The sequence below is a fragment of the Dendrobium catenatum genome, unplaced genomic scaffold (assembly GCF_001605985.2).
Source record: "Dendrobium catenatum unplaced genomic scaffold, ASM160598v2 fragScaff_scaffold_501, whole genome shotgun sequence".
NCBI classification, from domain to species: domain Eukaryota; kingdom Viridiplantae; phylum Streptophyta; class Magnoliopsida; order Asparagales; family Orchidaceae; genus Dendrobium; species Dendrobium catenatum.
This window is the reverse complement of record NW_021318963.1, coordinates 1,397,691-1,419,234: the sequence shown is the minus strand read 5'-3', so window position 1 is coordinate 1,419,234 and position 21,544 is coordinate 1,397,691. Positions and strand designations below refer to the sequence as shown.

Sequence of the window (21,544 nt, the reverse complement as noted above, 5' to 3'; positions counted from 1 at the left end):
TCAGTAGAGGAGTACTTGGAGGAGAGGGACAAGGTGTTGGAAAAATTGAAGAGACATCTATTGAGGGCGCAACAAATTATAAAGAAACAAGCGGATGGACACAAGAAGGATATTTAGTTTGAAGTAGGGGATAGGGTGTTCCTAAAGCTTTGACCTTACAGATAGAGGACAATTGCTAACCGGAGGAACAAGAAGCTAGCTCCAAGATATTTTGGTTCTTATGAGATATTAGAGAAAATTGGGACAGTGGCGTATCATTTGAGGTTGCCCCCCATCGCTACCATACATCCAGTGTTTCATGTATCATGCTTGAGGAGAGCTGTAGAGGATCACACAACAAGTTCATAATTGCCAACAATATTGACTAAAGATTTGGAAGTGGTATCGAAACCCCATGAAGTTACAAGGGTTGCACCAAGGAGGGGTAAATGAGGTATTAATCAAGTAAAGGGACCTTCCAGATTATGATGCGACGTGGGAGCTTTACGAGAGGGTGCATCATCAATTCATGTCTTTCCATCTCGAAGACATGGTGGTTCTTTGGGAGCGGGGTATTGATACTCCTAGCCTGTGATGGGGACATTAGCACATGAAAAGTCTATTAGAGACGTGGCCGTCGGTCTGCGACCATGATCGAGTCGATGTATTTTGAGTCATTTCATGTATTTGTCTTTTATTATGTTATTTGTCTTTTATTATTTATGTTATAGTTGTTTTTCCGTTTTTACCCTTTACTTAAGGGAGGTCGTATGTAAGCCCTGAGGGCATTGTCATCTTTCTTATTTTGAGTCCTATGTACGGTACGAGGCTATTTATAGCCCTTATGTTTCTCTTTGAAAGTTTAATGATTAAATGATAAAAATTTCCCCCATGTTTGAGTTCTTATGAGAGCTTGAGAGATATTGGAGTGAGGTCCCTTGGAGATGGAATTTGGATCACCCACCAATCTTGGAGACGGACGGGTTCGTGGTTCTTCTCCTTTATTTTTTATTCTCTTTCCCTTCGTCACCTCACCACCGACCATCTAATCCCACACCAACTAACCGCCGGCCTAGGCATTCTCCCCATCTCCTTAAGCCGTCGGCCACCTTACATCCACCCTAACTCGAACCCCATTCCAACCGCCGGCCACTCCCCTTGGCCTTCCCCTCCCTCACTAATTGCCATTACACCTTTCCTAAATTAACTCTTTATATTTTAGGGAACTCAAATAATTACAAAATTCAAATTTATTCAAATTTGAAATTATTTCCTAAAATATAAATCCTATTTTAGAAAAGTTTCGAATTAAATTGGGATGAGATCTTTCTCCTCAAATTTAATTCTTTAAATCAAGAAGGCATTAAAGGCTCCCACAAATCCTCCCTTTTCCCTATGCCGCCGGCCCCCCATGAAATTTCTTTTGGAATTGTTTCCAAAACTCAAGTTACCCCTTTGGAAATAATTCAAGTCCTCTTGGCCGAAAATCCCCATGCTCCCAATCTATTTAAAATCTTTCTAAAAGAGAGTCTTCCCCATTTGGAATTAAATCAAACCCCTCTTCCTCTCTCTTACCCGCCTTCACTATTTCTTTTCAATCAAGGGGAACAACTAATGAAGGATTTGAATTAAATCCCTTCCCAAAATCTGAACCCAAATTCCCAAACCTCTTCCCCTCATGGCCGGCCACTTATTCCCCTTTCTTCCTTGTGGGTTTTCAAAATAAGCTCATCTCTTTTAATAGGAGCCTTCAAGGAAAGTATCAACTAGCGTGTTCAACACTTCAACACTAGAGAAACTTCTTTCTCTCTAAGTTGAACCTTCAAGAGAAGCTACGACGAACATCTTCAACATAACTACTTGTTTCCGGGCTTCGACAAAGGTAAACTTCTTCCCCTTTTCAATTATCTTCCTAATTCACTAATCTTGTAGGTGGTGATCTAGTCGCAAGGAATCGTGCCTTGCCTCTTGCCTGAGCTCAGTAAACGTAGGAACTTGTTTCACCTTTGACTAAGCTTAGTAAACGTAGGACCGAGCGTACTTTTCATGCTTCCAATCTTATTGTTAGATTATGGATTTTTGTTAAAAACTACTCTCCATTCGCATGTTGTTGAATCTCTTTATTGTTTTGATAATTCAAGCGCTTATTATGTAACTTGGCCTAAACAGAAGTGACCGCTCTTACGTTTTATTTTGTCGTTTAAATTGCTAATAGTTCTAATCATAATTATTTTTATCAAGAAATCGTGTAAGTTCTTATCACATCCATTTAAAGCACTGCAGTCTTGCATCAACCGGTCTAGGAGGGACTGGTCCAGCCGGCCTAGCCCTTGGGCCGGCTCAACACCTACAGGCCCTTGGGGGTGGGGTCCATAGCTTGGGAAGAGATAGGGGGGTTGTTTAATCTTTTTTGTTTTTTTTTTTTTTTTATGTTTGCTTTAAGTAGGAGTTATATTAGGATTAGGGCATTTTTTTGGTGGGTAACTTTCTGAGTGCTTTGGTGTTCTTGGGCTCTAGTGGCGTCTAGAGAGTTTTGGATAAATTGATCCTCCTCTCGAATAGAGGATCGTTCGTATCTTGTTGTTTTCTTTCATTTTCTAGCAATCAAGAGTGAGTTCCTTTTGTTTTCATCCATAAAAACCATAAATTCTGCTTGTTCAAATTTCAGAAATTATGATTTCAGCGATTAAATTTCTGTTTTTACTATTTCCTATCACATTCTTAGGCGGGCTTTGTTTTTTATTTTTATTTTTGGTAAAGGTCTCTTAAAGGCAAAGTATTTCACTTACTGCGCGGAAATAATGAACCAAAGTTAGTTCAAAATTCTTATTTCTATGCTCTTTAAGGACCATGTTTACCACTACTAATCACCCTGGTGCAACGGATCTTTCCAATCACTAGTCTTTTTTCACTGGGTATAGGCCAAATCATCTGCTTTGCAGTTCATAAATCGGTTATTCCATGTTGTTGCATGTTTTGAACAAAAAAATACTCGCTATTCTCTATGATCTTTGTGCTTCAACTAAAACTATTTGATCTGAAAAATCATCTTTTGTAAATTGAACCATGAAGCAATTGCAGGGCTCGTGTTTGTACTAATTAAGAGTTTTATCCATTTTTTAGAGATTACTCTTTTTTCAAGTATTGGTACGATATTTTATCATTGCCATTGACTTCGGAAAAATGTTATTTTTACCCATTTCTTTGAGCTCTTTCATTGCATCTAGAGCGTTAAGTGTTGAATTCAAACATCCCTCCAATTCTTATGATTTTGACTCAACTCGTGTCACATAATACCCACATAGATCTGAATATTTTCCTATGAAGAGTTGAACTAATGCTCGAGTGTTTTGGAACTTGAGAAAATCTTCCAAATCCTAAAATTTGTCAAGCATGAATCTTCAAAAGAGTGAATTCTATTTTTAGTTTTGTAACAATTTTTTTTTTTAAAGTAGACCTTTGCAGTATACCACTTTTTAACATATTAATTTTTTTTTTTCAACTATAGGAAGTTCGTGTGAGATTTGATGGGTTTGGTCCTGAGGAAGATGAGTGGATTAATGTCAGGAAGGGGGTACGGGAGCGCTCAATACCAATGGAGTCTTCTGAATGCTGGAAGATTAAAGAAGGAGACATCGTTCTCTGTTTCCGAGTATGTGATACTTTTCTTTTTGCTTCTTAAAGCAGTTTTCTAGTACAAAATTAAAAATTTTGTACTAAAAAGCCACTTTAAGAAGCTGAAAGAAAATCTCCCCAAACTATACCTATAGCCTCAACTTCAAAAACCACCATCACCAATGTGTTTTATCCATTATGTTGAACTTCCTCCTTTCCTTTGTCTAGGAGAAAGATGAAGCTGCTAACTACTTCGATGCTCATGTTATCCAAGTTGAACGAAAGATGCATGACATAAGGGGCTGCAGGTGTATTTACTTGGTACGATATGATCATGATCAAACTGAGGTAAGTACTTTTAAGTTTTGTTTACCTTCTCAATGTGATCTTCCAGGCTTAATTGTTATCAATATTTTATATTTCACCTATAAAATTATAAAATCATGTTAGTCATGCGTTGCAGTAAGTCATGTGATAAATACTACAATCTAGGCATTAATTTAATTGAGAAGTATGATAAGTTTAGTTTAAAGATGTCCTTGGAGGGCTTCGCCGAGCTCATTGACGCGAGCTTTAACTGAAGTGGGGGCATTAAGATGATTTGGATGGTTCAACCGTCCCATCGGCTGGTTTTCAAATGAAATGGGCCGACGGCTGGCCCGCCCAACTTATAAAAAAAAAATCCTTGGAGGGAGGCATGCCTTACTGCACTTTCTATAGGATAGCCGGGTTCATCGGTACTGGGTTTACTTATTATTTTCTTATAATCCAGATACAGTCGTCCACCTATGCAGGTTTGGTTGTTCACAACATGGAACGAGGCACATAGAATCACTGCCACTTCTCATTACTAGTTGAAACTAGATAACAAATAAAATGGAGACAAGAAAGCACAAAAGCTCAACAGCTTATCAATCATCTGGTCACTGAACCAATGCATCTAACTTGGGCTTGGGAGTTAAAAGGAGATCAATGTTTCGTTTGGAACAGCTTTCTTGTTGCTTCTTAAAGCAGCTTTTTAGTAAAAAAATTTAAGATTTTGTATTAGAAAGCTGCTTTAAGAAGCAATAAGAAAGTCCTCCCAAACGAAACCTAAAACTTACTGTTACTCATCAATAACAAAACTTGAAGAATGAATGGGTTTTGACTTAATTCAGGTATTTGACCTCTAAAATGCATTGATGTGAGTGAATGAGAAATTAGTCACAGATAGGTGCTAAACCTTAACAGTCAGGTCCTAAGTCCTGAATAAGAAAGTGGAGGGTTGCATTAAGTAGTTAATAGCTAGCATATAATTTCATATTAATATCTAAGTAATTCTAACGTTACGCACTTACCGATTAGTTTGGGCATTATCCATCAGTTCTATTAACCCATACTAAAATGGCACACTTCAAATTCCTTTCCCTCTCTTTCAATGCCATTTTTGTCTAATTTCAGGAGAGAGTTCACCTGAGTCGTTTGTGCCGCAGACCATGATATTGTTCGTATTGTACGATCTTGTCGCGGAAGGACATTTTGGTTTCTCACATCATTTTAGCTTCATGTTTGACAAAAACCATTGATTGCTTTCTGCGGATTGCAGACATAGCTAAACGATTCAGATTTGTAAGGATGCCATACTGGATCATTCTTTAATAGCATGGTCTAATATGTGCATTTTCCCTGGGAAAAATAGCTCTTTTTGTTGTTCTTATTATTATTTTTTGATTTTTCTTTTGCACTTGTTGATGTTAGGATGCTTCAGTGCCTTTAAAAGTAGATGATTCAACTGTGGAGTTTGTTTAAATATTATTTGGTAGGAAAAATGATCAAATTGATTCTTTTTACTCTTTATGAAGGATCAAAATAATTTTCAATTATATTGAAAGATTATTTTGGTCTCTCAAATCCTTAAAAAAGTTAAATTAGTTTTATGGTGGGATTATTTTGCTCAGAGTTGAGAGATCAAAATTATTCTTTAAAGATTTGAATCTTATGTAATATGTGTGAATTTATCTTAATTGATTAAAAAAATCACAAACAGCTCATTTGCTTGTTTATGGTTTAGGTAACTTTAGAAGCAGTAAATGAACATTTATGAACTTTTATAAATGTAATTGTTATTATTTGACTTGTGTTCAAATGCAATTAATTGCATCTCATTAAAATTTGTAATTAAGAAAATATCGTCGTTATTATTATAATTGCATTATAAAAGATAATTAACTTTATGAAATTTAATGAGTATAAAAATTTTAATTTAATAGAAGTTAAATCACTTTACAAATATTAAAAAACAAATTTTTACAAAATGTTAAGTAATTTTATAAATACAAAAGATTAGAACATAAATTATACTCAAATATCGCTTATATTTTAGAAGTCAAAATTACTAGAATTTGTCTGATTTTTTTTTTGGAAAGAGAAATAACAAAATGCCTGATTCCAAATTTTGGCTTATACGTCTTACAGTAAAATTTTGCGTTTGTAGGCATTTTTGTGATAAATCATAAATGCATGATTTAAATCTATCTTATATGTTGTTGTAAAGTTCTATATTTTTAGTTTTTTTTTGTTCATGTATTTTGCGATTATCAAAAAAAAAAAAAATGTTTTAAAACTTATAATGTGCGTAAGGTGAATAAAAATTTTTAGTGAAATTTGTGGCTGACTAAATTTTTTAAATTTATAAAGTGATCAATTTATCTATACAAAATAGGTTTTAAGTTTATAACAATAATGTACTATAAAAATTTTAAAATCTTTAACAAAATTAACCAAGACTTACATATTCACATTCACTATCATTAACTAAGATAAACTTGTTGGGATTCAATCTGTATTATACACTATTAGATTTTGTTTGGTGCGACTTTTTTATTGCTTTTTAGAATAAGTTTTTAAAAGCAGTAAAAAAGCCATCCGTAACGAAACCTTAAAGTCAAGAAATTCTATCCTAGTCCTCAAAATACCCATCTAGACCTTGATAATTCATGCGCAGCTCATCAATGTAAACTTTTAGGTTTAGGCACTCCAATGTTTAATCCCAACAACATGAACAAATAACAATACACACATTACGTACTATGAAGTTAGGTCTTATCCTCTTCTTTCAAGTTCATCTTGATCTAATGATAACAAGCTAAGCTCGAGTACCCCACAATCGAGTCAACTAGAATGTTGATGATTGGTAGAAGATAACAATCTTTCAAGCATATTTGATTAAAATTTGTGAAATCAATACACCATAAAGCATTGCAGGTCTCACCACCATCTAATATAATTTCCCTTGAGTTTGAGAGGGACTTTTCTATCACACAACAAACCCGATGCATTCCTCCACTTCAAACATTCAAATTGCATTCTATTAATAATATCCCCATCTATTTCACCATCACTCTGAACAATCGGTGTAAAATAAAGAAATCAAGTAGAACAATTGATGTAAAACAAAGCATATTCTAGTTATCATTTTTATTTCTTAACCATGATAATATTATAGACCCAAGATCCCACACTTCTCTAATAAATCCAATTTGTGCAATAAATTGTGTTCTTGGTGGTGTTGTTCCTTCACCTAATTGAATTGAGTAGAACAAACCAGCAGCTAATCATGTATCAAATCTAGAGGATCATGGAAATAAACAACATTCAGTTTGAAAGAACTTCACAGGACAAAGCAAATAGGAGAAGCTAAGTCAGTCTTCAATAGTTCAATAGCAATCCAATACTGGCAAAAGTAACAATATAAAGAAATCAAAATATACTGAGCAAAAAAAAAAGGAAAGAAAATGCTCAACTATCAAATGACAAATCCCTTACTAAAATGTTAGGTTTTCCTGCCACTGCATACACAAAACAGCAGTGTTATCTATAGCAGGATGGCTTACTGTTGATATTCTTACTTTTATCAGCATTTTGATTCACTATACAGATTACCTTTATAAAATAAGATAACATGAGCAATTCATCTGTAGTGGACATTTCATGATCTTAACAGATATGCAAAACCTTAATGGTGGGAGATTAGCAGAGACAGGAATGTGAAAAATGCTTAAAAATGGCATCTGCACATTGAAATTTCTCACACCAACTTACATGATGCTTCTTTTGAGAATGAGCAATTGATATTAAACCCTAAACAGAAAGAATCAAATCATGAAACGGTTCTTCCATAGCATACTGATGACATATAGAGATTCTTTGCCCACTTCTCCTGGAATCAAGCAAAACCCACCAATCAGATATGGAATTCATTGATGTGATGCAGATGAAGGTTTCGTTTGGGACGGCTTTCTCACTGTTTCTTAAAGTAATTTTTTAGCATAAAAATTTTATTTATTGTACTAGAAAGCTACTTTAAGAAGCAGTAAGAAAGCCGTCCCAAACGAAGCGACAATGTTTGATAACATTACAACAATGAAGTATGAATAGAATCTTGCATAATATCTAGAGAGAAAATGAATTGTTGAAGGAACTAACCTTGACATGCTGAGTAGGAAAAGCAGAGGTTCTAAGTGTCTCTTGCGTTTCATCTGCAAGGTTTCTTCTTGGTACGCTCAGAACAATTGCAGCCTGATCTGGCGTTGCAGCTGTGGCAGTGATTCGATGGCCACTATCCCACCTCCAATGAATACCTTCACTTGGATATAAGAAGTCCAGTTCAACAACCTGAAAATGAGAAATATGTAAGTGAAAACTGATGCGGACATCCGACGGTGGACGATATTCAAAAGAAGAGTCGAACATCGACGGCCGAGATCACTACGTTTTATTTTAGTTTATTAATTGCATTTTGATTTAATTTTACAATTTTTCTTTTTTATCCTTTTTTTTTAAGAGTTGTCTTATGTAAGCCAAAGGGGCAAATTTGTCTTTTAGTTTATTTTGAGGCCTATATATAAAGGCCCCTTCTCTTGTATTAGGTATGATGGAATTATAATAAAAATTTGTGTTATGCACTTGTGTTCTATTTGGAGGACGTTAGTGAGATTCCTATGGGAAGGAATCAGAGTTTTCACCAGCTGTAGGATGGGTCCGGGCTCGTGGCTTGAAGTCCCTGGGAGAAGGGCAATGTATCACCCGTCAGTCTTTGGAAGAGTTCAAGACTCGCAGTTTTGTCTTTTTTTTTTTTTTAATTATTCTCCTTATTTTCGGCCACTTCCCCATCTCTCTTTCTCCTATTGACCGAAAACTCCACCCAAAACCTAGGCCAAAAGACACCCAACCACCAACGCAATCCCCTTCCCAAAGCCGCCGGCCATCATCCATCCCTTGGCTCCAAGATTCAAAATCTAGCATTCAAATCCTTTCCTAAATTAGCTCTTTTTAATTTTGGAAACTATTTAAATTCATATTTAATTGAATTTGAATTTTACTTCCTAAATGAGGAAAACTATTTTAGGGAAGTCCCTCAAATCATGCGATTTTGAATTTTTAAATAGGAGTTGATTTAAATCCACTTTCCTATTTTAAGATTCTAAATATAGCCACCTTTAATCCCTCATATCAATCACCCATAATCATGCTAGCCGCCGGCCCTACCCCCTTCCTATTTCCTCTTTCCCTCCACTTTTCAAATTGATTATTGAAAGTATTCCTTATTCGATGCATCTTAAGTTTGGAAAGTTTTTAAATTAATTTGAATTTGAAATTCTTTCTTAAAATAGGACGAATTATATTAGGAGGATTTCCTTAATTCTCCAAATTTGAATTTAATTAAAGACCTGTCATAATTCCCCTTTCCTTATCTTAATAATTCAAATTTGGAAATTCCTTAAGTTCACATTCATCGTATGTGGACACATTCACTGTATGTGAACGCCTTCCCTTTTTCCCCTCTTTTGGCTGACCCCCTCCGTTCTACATCAAAAACCTTCTTGAACCTAACGCTTCAGCTTTGTTTGGATGCTGTGACTTTGATAGAATTTTTTTTTCTTTTCAACCAACAGATTTTAGATCCATGGAAGGGAAAGAAAAAGAATAACACCTGATTTGAAAAGCCAGCAGTTCGGGACATGACAACTGCCCATCTAGCTCCAGCAGTGGCCATGGAAGTAACATAGAAACCCTCCCTCCATTTTTTAGTAATCCACTTAAAAGGAAATGAATCACTAACTTTGTATGACTGCTGTGTATACTGGGTGCCTGGAGCATCATCAGATTTAGGGTTTTCTGACAACTCTAAAAGACAAAAAAATTAAAAGAATTCCGGTAATTTACCTTTAGACATCACCACAAAAGAACTGCAATTGTTTGTCCCAGCTAGAGCACTAATATAGTAATTTTTCTCCCATTGCTCCAGTATCCATTCCTTCAAAAGAAGAAAAAAAGCATTCACACGGGTAAGAAAATCAAAATAGCAGAATCTTGGAATCATATGGTATAAGACCTGCAAAATCTGATTTAAAAACAAAATACAGAAACATGAACAAATTCTAACAAGTCACCTTGTGAAGAAAGCTTTGCGAGAGTTCATAAACTTGAGAAGTAAAACCGGTGCCTGCATCCATAATGAGAGCCCACAAATTTGAGCTCGATGAAACACAACTGATAAACAATCCATCTTCATTTCCTTTTTCAATATGCTGGGCAATTCTTAAATCAGTAACATTGTAGTGATATCTGCAACAAAACATAAATGATCAACTAGCCTAAGATGCAGCTAGATTAAAAAGTATTCAAATAAGAACCTCTGCTTCATAGGCCGACGGGCATTGTAAACACTAATCCATTGAGTTGCTGGCGTCCCCATTCGCACTCTCTTCTTTGGTTGCTCGTCTTCTCCTTCCATCGACAGCCTCCCTCTTTTTTGGCCAACCTGGTATATAAGCTTTACAGCATTTAGCAAAGTATTAGATATAAAGCTCCTTAAACAGGAAATAAAAAGTCAATTCACTTAATGAGGGAATGCCCTAAGCACAATAAATAAGTTTGTTCAATACCTTTTGAGCACCATCTGTATTAAGTGGTCTAATCTCTGGATTAGGACCAACTATGCCATCAAATAGTGAAATGTATTTAGCATAATTTGGTTCTTCATCAAACTTTAGATTCACTACATACTCCAGGAACAATCTGAACGGCAATGGACAAAAGTAACACAAAGCAATAGGAGCTGTAGCCATTTTTTTCTTACAGACAAGGAAACCCTTGTTCTCACCCTGTAAAAATGTAGAAAACATACATGAGAAAAAAGAAAGGGAAAAAGATAAAGCTTCCTCCACTTTGAACCTAGTGAAGTAGTTCCATATGGATTGAGCTACTTTATCCAGGCTCTGCACAATAAATGGCCATATACTTGGGACTTCCATCTCAGGGTAAAAAATCTGACAAAAATACTTAATTGCTAAAGGCTTTTTAAATGCAGTTTTATTTGCAAACCTGCAAACCCTGCCAAGGCAGACGGCCACGAAGAAGGAAAACAAGCGTGTAAGCAAGGGATTCCAGATCATCTCTTCTACTTCCAATCCTTCCTAAATGAGCATGAACACTAGCATAGCGCACTGTTCCTCTTCATATCAAACAAACAGGCAACAAAATTTGAGGACAATCTTGATGGAAAATATGAATCAAATGTTAAAAAACAATATAAATCTGGACAACAAAATCCAAAAAAGATATACCTAAAAATATCTGGCCGCTGGTCATAGACAACATGTTGACCAGTTGAACCATCCTTCCACTTTGTAGCTGACAATTTAAGATTGAATGCAATGAAAAAGAATCCTCTGAATGGTTTTTATATGATATGTCAAAAATTACTCGATGAAAATGATAATCCAATGCATAATTCCATGCAAAAATTAAAATTCATTGAAATACCTAAGCCAAGATCAACAAGAAATAGTCTTTTCTCATCATGAGTTCCTGGAGGCCCAAGCAAAAAGTTTTCTGGTTTTACATCCCCATGCACATACCTGTCACAGGAGTTTTTCAATATAAAACATTTAGAGCTGCTAAAAAAACCATAACAAAACCAGTAAATATAGTTAACTAGAGTGAATCTTTGTAAGTATGTTTAGAAGAGGGTCAACCCTTTAGAGTGCATATTTTCTAGTATGGAAATGGCTTCAATAGCAATACATGCAACCATATCAGTAGACATGCTGCAAAAAGAAGATGGAAAGTTAACACAAACTCAAGCATATATAGGCTTCGTTTGGAACGACTTTCTTTTTGCTTCTTAAAGCAGCTTTCAAGTACAAATTTTTTAATTTTTTAACTAAAAAGCTGCTTTATGAAGCAGTAAGAAATCCGCCCCAAACGAAGTCATAAGCGGAAAAAAGAAGCAATTAAACCCCCAAAAAAGGACTGACGTGTGAGAGTTATTATTCCAGATATCCCATAGACTAGGTCCCAACATATCCATAACCTGTAAACATAACAATGTTACCAATGCATTTAGTAATCTTTATGGGAAATATAATTAATCAGGATAGATAGACAACAGGTAACAGACTGAAATTTACCATGACATAGTAGTCCCCTTGGCGACCCTTGTAATGCACTCGAGGAACCCCATGAATGCCACTAAGGGTGCTAAAATATGCAACTTCATACAGGTGAGACTAATTCAAAATAACATCAACATAATAAAATGAACAAAAATAGAAGTACATACTTGTAAACTTGCCATTCAGAAGGGGGTCCATGATGACACCCCTTGCTGTTTCTATGTTCAAACTTCAGTGCCACCTGCAGTTAATATTTGCATCAAAATAAAAAATGTAACCATTTAAAAGATGCAGTCATCAACCTTATCACAAAAATTAGTGACAAATTAGCCGCACTTCTAGAGCACTAATGCCCGAAATTCTGTCTTTGGCATTGGTTGCTGAAATCCGCCGGCCAAGACAGACTTGACCAAATCCTCCTTTCCCAAGCTTCCTTTCAATTTTGTAAACGGGGGAGTTCCCAATCTGAACCTGTAGATATAACATGCAAAAGGTTGAAAAGGCTTATTGGAGTTTCCACAGATTCGATCACAAGAAATAGTAACAATTAAGAAAATCAAACTCAATTTTAATTAATTTGATAGGAAATACTTGAGTTCGCAAGTAATCCTATCGAATTTACTTGAGTTCGCAAGCAACCCTAGCAATAATTGGTTCAAAACAGCGAGAAAAATAAGAAAAAACTTGGACAAATCAATCTAGAAACGATAGTGGAAATAAAGCAAAGCAAAACTCAAAGCAAGATACAATTGATCCTCAATTCGAGAGGAGGATTGTCTCTCCCAAATCTCTAGATAAGAGAGTCTAGAGCCCAAGTCGCCAAGAAACCCTAATTCCAATCAATCAAAATATAATCTCTCCTAATCCTCTCATATTGTTTAATGCAAAAGCTTTCCTAATCTAATTTCCCTCCCAAGCCCTAACAGCCCACTCCTTTTAAATTTGAATTCAAGTGGACAAGTGGGGCCCACCCTTTGAGCGGACAAAACCAAGGGAGGCGGACTACTTCCACCTCCTGTAGAACAATTGAGCCGGCCTTTGGACCGGCTATGCCGGTTCACCCTGAACCGGCCTAACATAATTATTAAGAGAATGACGTGCAGACTACAAGCCAAGAACTGACATTGTCTTCACAGCAAAAAATACAGGAACAATCAATTAACAAAACTCCCTTGCAAAGCAGCTCAGCATAAGGTGAACTTACACGACCTTAGTCGTGTCATAATATGAAAGGACACAAATAGAATACAGCTTTTGGTACAGGAAAGGATGGGGTAAGGGACCAGTGGGAAGGCACAAGAACTTGTCAAATCCATTGAAAAAGGCTTTTAGAACACCAACTCAAGGTTTTCACCAACATAAATAAATAGAATAAGATGCCAAAGTGTAAATTAATACTTAGCTGTGTAATTTGGCAATCCTAAAACAATTAAATATGCCTAATTTGTATTAATAAATGAATATATAATGACACTACTACCTAATTATATTGCTTAAAATATTAAAAAAGTAATTATATGACAAGAAGAATATATATATAAAGTAAAACTTAAGCTGCCACCCAAGTTTGTATCAACACACAAATATACGATAAAGATATCTTAGAATGATCCAACTAAGTTATCCTACACTTGAAAGTTAACAATTCAATGCTTAGTAGAGAGGGTTAATCAAAGGAGGAAAAAAATTGTGTCTAATGCACCAATAGTTTGCATTAATAAATGAATATACAATGACAAGATTATCTAATTATATTGCTTAAAATGTTACAAAAAATAATTATATAACAAGAAGTATATATATATATATATATATATATAAACTTAAGCTTCCACCCAAGTTTGTATCCTCACAAATATACATAAAAATAGTTTAGAATGATCCAACTAGTTATCCAACACTTCAAAGTTAACAATTCAATCTTTAGTAGAGAGGGTAAATCAAAGGAGAACAAAAATTGTGTCTAATACACTAATAGTTTGCATCAATAAATGAATATACAATGACACGATTATCTAATTATACTACTTTATATATATATATATACAATAAAACTTAAGCTGCCACCCAAGTTTTTATCCATGATATAACTAGTTATCCTCCACTTGAAAGTTAGCAATTCAATCTTTAGTAGAGAGGGTAAATCAAACAACAACAACAACATCAAGCCTTTATCCCACTATGTGAGGTCGGCTATATGAATCCTTTTTCTCCATTGTGTCATGGTAAGAGTCAATTTCTCATTTTAATCTAATAAAAAAGATCATTTTTAATATTTTCTAACAAAGTCTTTTTAGGTCTATCTCTACATTTCTTAACATAAACTAAATCTAATAGTATGCAACATATACTTAATGACTTGAATATAAGCATTATTAACCCCTTTATTTTTTAGAACTCTCCATAGCACATCTCTTGGAACTTTATCATTTGCTTTCTCTAAATCAATAAATATCAAATGAAGATCCTCCTTATTCTCTCTATACTTCTCCATCAAACCTCTCAATAAATGTATAGCTTTCATAGTCTTCCATAGTAGACCTACCCAACATGAATCCAAATTGATTATGAGAAGCATTAGTATCACGTCATAACATATGCTCCATAACTCTCTCATAGTTTTAAAGTATGACATATTAACTTAGTTCATCTATAATTCACACAATATTGTGCATCACATTTATTCTTAAAAATAGGAATCAACACACTCTTCTCCACTCATCTGACATATTTTTAATCTTTAGAATAATATTAAAAAAGTTTACTAATCCAAGAAATTCCTTCATCTCCTAAGCATTTCCACACCTCTATTGAAATATCATCAGGTCCAACAGCTTTCCACACTTCATTTTCTTTAAAGTCTATCTAACTTCGGTTTTACTGATACGGCGATAAAAATAAAAATATTTATTTTCAATTTGGGTGCTAAGGTCACTCATGTCAAGTGTATTCTCACAATCTTCATTGAAAAGTTTAGCAAAATATCTCATCTACATTTGTTGAATATCCTCTTCAAATAAAAATACTTTTTGATATTCATTTTTGATGCATTTCACTTGAACTAAATCCTTACTGCTCCAATCTATTTGTTTGACTAACTTATACACATATCTTTCATCCTCTTTAGTATCTAATCTATAATATAAATCAATAAAAACTAAAATCTTTGCATTGCATATTGTTTTCTTATACACATTATGAGCCTCTTTATATCTATAGTCTATCACAATTATCAGAATTTTTACATCTAAATCGATTTTTATAACAAATATTCTAATTTTTAATATTTTCTTACACATTTTGATTCTACCACCAACTATTTTTATTATTAAAATCTTTTCCCTTAGACGTGTCTAATACACCAATAGTCAAACTTGTTTTCAAACAAAATTTTATGCCTATGGATAAGAGCCAACTACCTAGTATTCTCACAATATATATTTTAACCATCCAATGTGAGCCTAAACTCAAAACTCTATTAAACCTTAAAAATCTCACCTTACATAAGAGCTCTATACATCATCTATGACTTATCAAATGAAAACTTTTTAACATAATCAAATATCATTGCATAAGACCCCACTCAACATGGAGCCTGTGGGAATCACCAACTCTTGAACCTTAATGGCTTTCTTAGTCCAACTTTTTCATAGCTTTGATTTCTAGAAAACTATTGCAATTCAATTTGACTATAGCTTTCCTATTGCTTTTTAAACGTTCTTGTGAGAAGAGATAATATTTTATAATAGAAAATATTAAAATATGGCAGCTATAAGAAAATTAGTATCAAACTTTTGTTAAAAGAGAAAGTCCATAATACCCACAAAAAAAAAAAAAACATTATCCCATAATATTTGCATTATTATTTTTACATATAGTTGCAATCGTCCCAAATATAGCTTTAATCAACAATGGTGGAAGGCAAAACATCACCACAAATACCATAAACCACTTGATCGCCACTGAACTATTGGCTCCAGCGCCATATGTTAAGAAGTGTGAACTAAAGATAGATCAAAGCTGCGCTAGATACACCAACAACAAAACTCATTTTCAACACAAAAGTTGAAGCAGAGTATAAATAATAGCAACCATTTATTATTATTGCATCAATTATTTCTAAACCAATATAACTTTCAACTATCTGATGTGTAACTAAATTCAATACTTTAATGTGCCTTCAAATTCTTAATTACAAAACCAATAAGCAGATGGATTTAAAAAGTTGCATTCTTATTTCAACTCAGAAGAGGATCTCCACCATAGAAGAATAGTATGAAATTTTTACAATAAATTTTGTCTCAAAAAATTAGTTGGGGAAAATTTCTGGGCAAAGCATCTTAAAAAGAAGCACCAGCTTCTCAACTTTCTGGCCGTATAAAATAAACTAAAAAAGTATCAGAAGAAATTCTATCAATAGCAGCAAGTAAATGTTCGTTATTACAGCATAGCAAAACAAGGAGAAGCAATTTTTTATAATAACCCCCAAAAAATAAATGATTAAACAGAAAGCTCTGCTGTGATAAAGAACAACCACGGTGATGCCAAGATGGAAAAAAGTGCAACTTATCATGAAGAACATTAAATAAAAAACGCACAGGATTTTCCTTCAATCTGTCACAATCTCCCTATGCCAAGTTGAAAAATGAAGATAACAAAATTCTAAACAATGTGAAAAGAAAGAGATAAACCAATGAGATAAAGCAGAAAAACCATCTCATTTATTCTTCCAGCAGCATCTCAAGTCTTGGATTCATCAAGAAAATTGTCAGTTAAACACGCCCAAATAAAAAAAAAAATCACAAAGCAGTCTTAGATATTAGGATCGCGTCAAGGAAAGGGCAAACCTTTTCCGGCAAGGATGGGGTGCAACCCTCATCCTCGCCTTTGTGGAGCTTATTCGCGCTCCTGCCACCGCTATCATTGTCACCCATCCTCCTTTCGTCGGCTTCTTCCCCGATTAAGCCCTCAGTCTCCCCAACGCACTCCAAGAACCTATTCTCCGCCAAAGCAGGCCTTTTCACACCGTTCTCCTGCACCGCTTGTCTGCTCCTTCCGTCCCTCCAAGTGGCGACCCTATCGACCCGCACTACTTGATCCTTCAGTGCCCGCCCTCTGCAACCACCCTCACGCAGTTCTGGCATTCTTCATTCATCCATTCCCATTCCCGACAACTTCGGGTCATCCGATACAATATCTAAACATAGTAATCTGCGCAGATCCGGTGGTCTGTAACCCAAAGACGAAAACCAAGTTTGGAGCAACCCGGGTGTAGATTGGAAGTTATTAGGGTTTCCGTAATGAATATCTTCTGATCGTAATTTAGGAAATAGACGCCTTGTTTGCGCTCGGCTTCAGAATTTGCGAACTATATGAAATAAAAAAGGGATTGGGAAGAGAAACAGAAAGAAATAGACGGATATAGAGACATATGCGGTGGATCAAAAAGAACACGCCCGGTTTTATAGATTGAAATAGATTGAGATAGAGAGTGAGGGATTGGTAGATACTCAAAAGTTTTCACCTTTCGCCGGCCTCCACGCCGGATTAGGAATACCTGCAAGCGAATCTTGGGCAAGGGGGCGCGGTAAAATTGGACGTGGACATGAAAGCTGGGTGTTATGGAGGTGGAGCGGTTAGGTCGACTTCAATTCGCCATTTAAAATTTGGGGGTTTTCATACATTTATCGTAATTTATATATATATTGGAGCCCATCTTAAGAAGCCTTTTAAATTCAGGGATGGAAAAGCCCAAATTGATTAGAGCAGTTTTTAGCTATTTAAGGCCCATTAGGTCAATCAAATCTACAGTTCATCTCTTCAATAAAAAATAAATTGATTATTGAGTCAAATTAAAATCAACTTGAATTTATTTTATTTGAATTTTAAATTAAGGTCATCAAAATAAAAAAAAATTATTTAGATTTTATTTTAATCTTACAATGGCTTAACAAAAAATTAATTTGAACCATAAAAATAATAATTTATATGGTAATTTTATGATGTAAATAAACATGTTAACGGATGATGTAAATGTTATGTATCATGTGAATGTAAATGATAATGTATTTACATGATGTGGCGTTTATAAGAATTTGTATATAAGTTCAATAAAGGTTTTGATCTAAATCTTATCTAATGATATTTATGGTCAAGGTGACTATGTGGTGATTAAAGGATGACATATTATACATAATCATAAATATACTTTCATGATTCAATGGTAGTTCACATAATGTAATTTAACTTTGATATAATATGCCAAGATATGCGGATTATATTAATTTTGGATGTGACATTTCATTTCTTAATATTCATTTTGGAACTAATTTCATTAATTAACTCTAGTGGTGAAACCCTGTTAGATGCTTACAATTAAGTAGAATCATGCTGATATACTTCACCCTAATTGTGGAAGTGGATCATTATTATATATTTGCAATGTCTTAAAAATAATATCTATATTTGCAATGTCTTTGAATACTTTTGAGCATAAAAAATCTTTAGATAAAAAATGATGAAAAAGAATTTATAGGGGAGCCCTATAGTTGACAAATGGAAGAATATTAATAAATTAAGTTAATACAACCTTTTTTTTATTTTAATAAAGCCTCTTTCTTTACTCGATCTCTTCACAATAAAAAACACAAAAATTGCACACATCACATATTGTTAGATCAACATATGTTAATATCAAAATTGTTCAAATAGGACACATGGAATTTATAATGAGATGGGCGAATATTTATAAGATAACTCAAAAACCTTAAATGATAGATCAAATACACCTCTCACATGAAATCAAAGGGCCAAATGCCTTTGACTTAAAAAAAAAAAAAGATCCATAAACTAAACATAAATAAATAACAAGATGTCATTAGCAAACAAATATATCTTTCATTCATTAAAAAAAAAAAAACTCTTACACTTCTAAAACATTGACTTATATAAGTTTGGCCATTATAAAAAGACAAAAAAGAAGAGATCTAGCTATCATCTATCTTACTTTTTACCTAACAATCAACACTAAAGATTTCTTGAAGAGGATAATGTAATTTACTATCATCATGAGTTGACTTTCATTTAATTGAACATGGCTAAACTCGACCAACATGCTACAAATGCTGGTGGTCATTATACATGAAGTCATTGTACAATTAGGCATCTCTAGAGATAAAATTAGCCAAAATATGGACTTGATTCAACAAAACTCAACCAATAGCAATCACCTATTGACATGACTAGCTAATTTAAACTCAATAATCATGCCCATCTAAAAATATTTGACAAACAACTGGTACAAGTATTCATCAAATATGCTTACTTGTCTTTCTTTAGGCAATACTTGTTCGAGTACCCTCAAATTTCATATGGCATTAGCCTTGATTCTTACTAGCTCAAAATTGAGTCAAATCTTTTTTTATCACACACACGCTCTGTCTATCATCTAAGATATCATATTTTCATTGTCACCAATTTGACCAGATTCTTCATAATAATTCACTTGAGATTTTAAAAATTTTTATCGTTAATTTTAAATAAATCTTCAATAATTTTTTTTTAGTATGATATGAAAGAGCTAAGGAAATTTTATAACTTTTGCAAATGAGAAATATTAAACAAATGATCATTCAAATCCTCTAAGATTGTAATTTGACATAATTATGATGGTGTACCTTCCCAAAAGCAAAGTAGAATGAAAATTCTAATTGTACTACTCAAATACATAATTATTTTAATTTTTTATCAAAAAATATTTTAAAATTTTTGAATATTTTGAGATTTGTTTAATATATATTATTTATAAATTATATTGATATCAATATAAATTAAAATTTTAAAATTTATTCTAATTGTTTTTTTAATTATATAGGAGAATTTTATAAGATGGTAGTGAGATCTATAATACTTTATGACAAAATGTTGGCCATTAAATGAGAAACTTAAAATTAATTTAATTTGAGTTGCTGAGATGAGGATGATATATATATATATATATATATATTTTGATGTGATGGAGAAATGAAAATGTTATATGAGAAATATGTAAGTTTAGCTATGTAAATATATAAGACTTGTATGATGTGTATGTAAATCCTCCTATATAAAAAAAAAGAGAGAGAATTTGAGAGGAGAAAAGGCACATGAAGGCACAATGTGAACTCATAGAGTAGAGAAAAATGCACTAGCCAAATTTCTTTTCAAGAAGCATGGTGTAATAACGATCATTGTAGTAATGTTGAATTAGTTGATGTGTAAATCATGTGTGTGCAAATTATGAAATCCCTTAAAAAATTCTCAATGTTTAGAGTAACTGATGGACGTGGCCGAGCCTATTTGACGTAACGTGATTGTGCTATTTATTGATTTCAACGCACCATGGTAATACTAGATGGAGTTAAAAAATTCAACTTAAGATGCGGAATGGAGGCAACAACTCCGAACATTGACAGTAGGGGCCTCACAAATATAGCGTTGTAAGATGATTCTGACTTTACTACAACGAATTGGATTAGATGAGTAGCATGTCAAGGGAATTCTATAAGTGTGATTGGGAGGCTAATTGTCCCTTCTACCCGTACATCTTTTGCCTGACCGGACCAATACTAAGAAAGGTGGAGTAGAATAGGGCATCCATCGAGCTCCCATTATCAATTAAGATCCTTTTGACATTGAAATATGGTTCCCCAATCCTTGCATCGATTACAAGTTGATCCTAATGAGGGGGTCTGAATGCCCTCCAGATCGGCATCATCAAAAGTAATAGAGTGGTCAGCATGAGCCTTTTTTTTTTTACTGGCTCCTCGTTCACCATGAGTAAGAATTGGTTGGATAATATGGGCCCCAAACAATGGTCTTAATCTCTCAATCCATTTGATGATTATTTCGCAGTTGTATTTGCATTGGTTGCTCCCTAGCAAGAGGAGTGTCCTTATGATAAGGTGGATTTCACATGAACAAACTAAGGTAGCCTTGTTGGATTAGTCTCTTGATTTCCTTCTTAAGTTATTTGCATATTTCAGTTGTGTCCATGACTACGGTGGAAGTAGCAGCATTGCTTGCAGTTTTTTTAGTTTGGCTTTAGGGGATTTGGCCACTTAATATTCTCTTCATCTTAGATATCCCTAACTATATTTGCTTGAGACAGATTGAGAGGTGTATACTCCTTCTCTAGTCGAGTCTCCCGTTGATACTGTGAAGGCCGAGGGGATTTGTTATTACTCTCCTGCTTCTTTCGTTGTGACGATTAATCATCTGTCCCTAGTGCATTTTTACGCTCTTAGTTATTTGCTCAAATTACTTCTTATGAGTATTGATGGTTTCATCTGCCAAGATATGTGCTCCACACGATGAATCATGTTAGCATATGAATGTATCATGTCTCGCATGAATGCCGAGTAAAAAGGTCCAGGACGAAGCCCTCTGAGGAAAACTCCTCTTAGCAAAATGGGATCCACCCTTAGAATTTGTTGAGCCTCCTAGGAAGAGTCCTCAATAATTCCTTGATTAAC

General features: G+C 34.2%; 2 protein-coding genes across 6 annotated transcripts in view; one reads left to right on the top strand and one right to left on the bottom strand.

Moving 5' to 3' along the window:
* The window catches only part of LOC110095310 (protein SAWADEE HOMEODOMAIN HOMOLOG 2), a 31,191-nt gene extending 25,808 nt beyond the window's left edge, over positions 1-5,383 (top strand). For all 3 annotated transcript variants that reach the window (XM_020820801.2, XM_020820800.2, XM_028694558.1), the window contains exons 8-10: positions 3,488-3,631; positions 3,823-3,942; positions 5,035-5,383. In XM_020820801.2, the coding sequence (XP_020676460.1) occupies positions 3,488-3,631; positions 3,823-3,942; positions 5,035-5,073 (303 nt within the window). In that variant the 3' untranslated portion in view covers positions 5,074-5,383. The remainder of the gene's footprint in view (positions 1-3,487; positions 3,632-3,822; positions 3,943-5,034) is intronic.
* Positions 5,384-7,324: 1,941 nt separating this feature from the next.
* Positions 7,325-17,695, bottom strand: LOC110095316 (casein kinase 1-like protein HD16). 3 transcript variants are annotated; one of them, XM_028694555.1, is made up of 17 exons: positions 17,557-17,695; positions 16,880-17,400; positions 12,369-12,503; positions 12,200-12,273; positions 12,048-12,117; positions 11,895-11,950; positions 11,613-11,684; positions 11,401-11,495; positions 11,202-11,268; positions 10,960-11,089; positions 10,521-10,739; positions 10,269-10,408; positions 10,026-10,200; positions 9,799-9,889; positions 9,566-9,723; positions 8,059-8,247; positions 7,325-7,792 (listed from the first exon to the last, which is right to left on the bottom strand). In XM_028694555.1, the coding sequence occupies exons 2-17, from the start codon at positions 17,174-17,176 to the stop codon at positions 7,733-7,735; spliced, it is 2,028 nt and encodes a 675-aa protein (XP_028550388.1). In that variant the 5' UTR covers positions 17,177-17,400; positions 17,557-17,695; the 3' UTR covers positions 7,325-7,732. The 3 variants fall into 3 exon arrangements, with proteins under 3 accessions (XP_028550388.1, XP_028550389.1, XP_028550390.1); XM_028694556.1 differs by having other exon boundaries at positions 10,269-10,396; XM_028694557.1 differs by lacking the exon at positions 16,880-17,400 and having other exon boundaries at positions 12,335-12,503; positions 17,557-17,681.
* Positions 17,696-21,544: the final 3,849 nt, after the last annotated feature.

Coding starts and splice junctions, on each gene's coding strand:
- LOC110095316 (XM_028694555.1), bottom strand. CDS start 17,176: ATGCCAGAACTGCGTGAGGGTGGTTGCAGAGGGCGGGCACTGAAGGAT. Junction 12,274..12,368: donor CGGGCATTAGTGCTCTAGAA/GTGCGGCTAATT, acceptor TATTAACTGCAG/GTGGCACTGAAGTTTGAACA. Junction 11,269..11,400: donor TCTTGTTGATCTTGGCTTAG/GTATTTCAATGA, acceptor TTAAATTGTCAG/CTACAAAGTGGAAGGATGGT.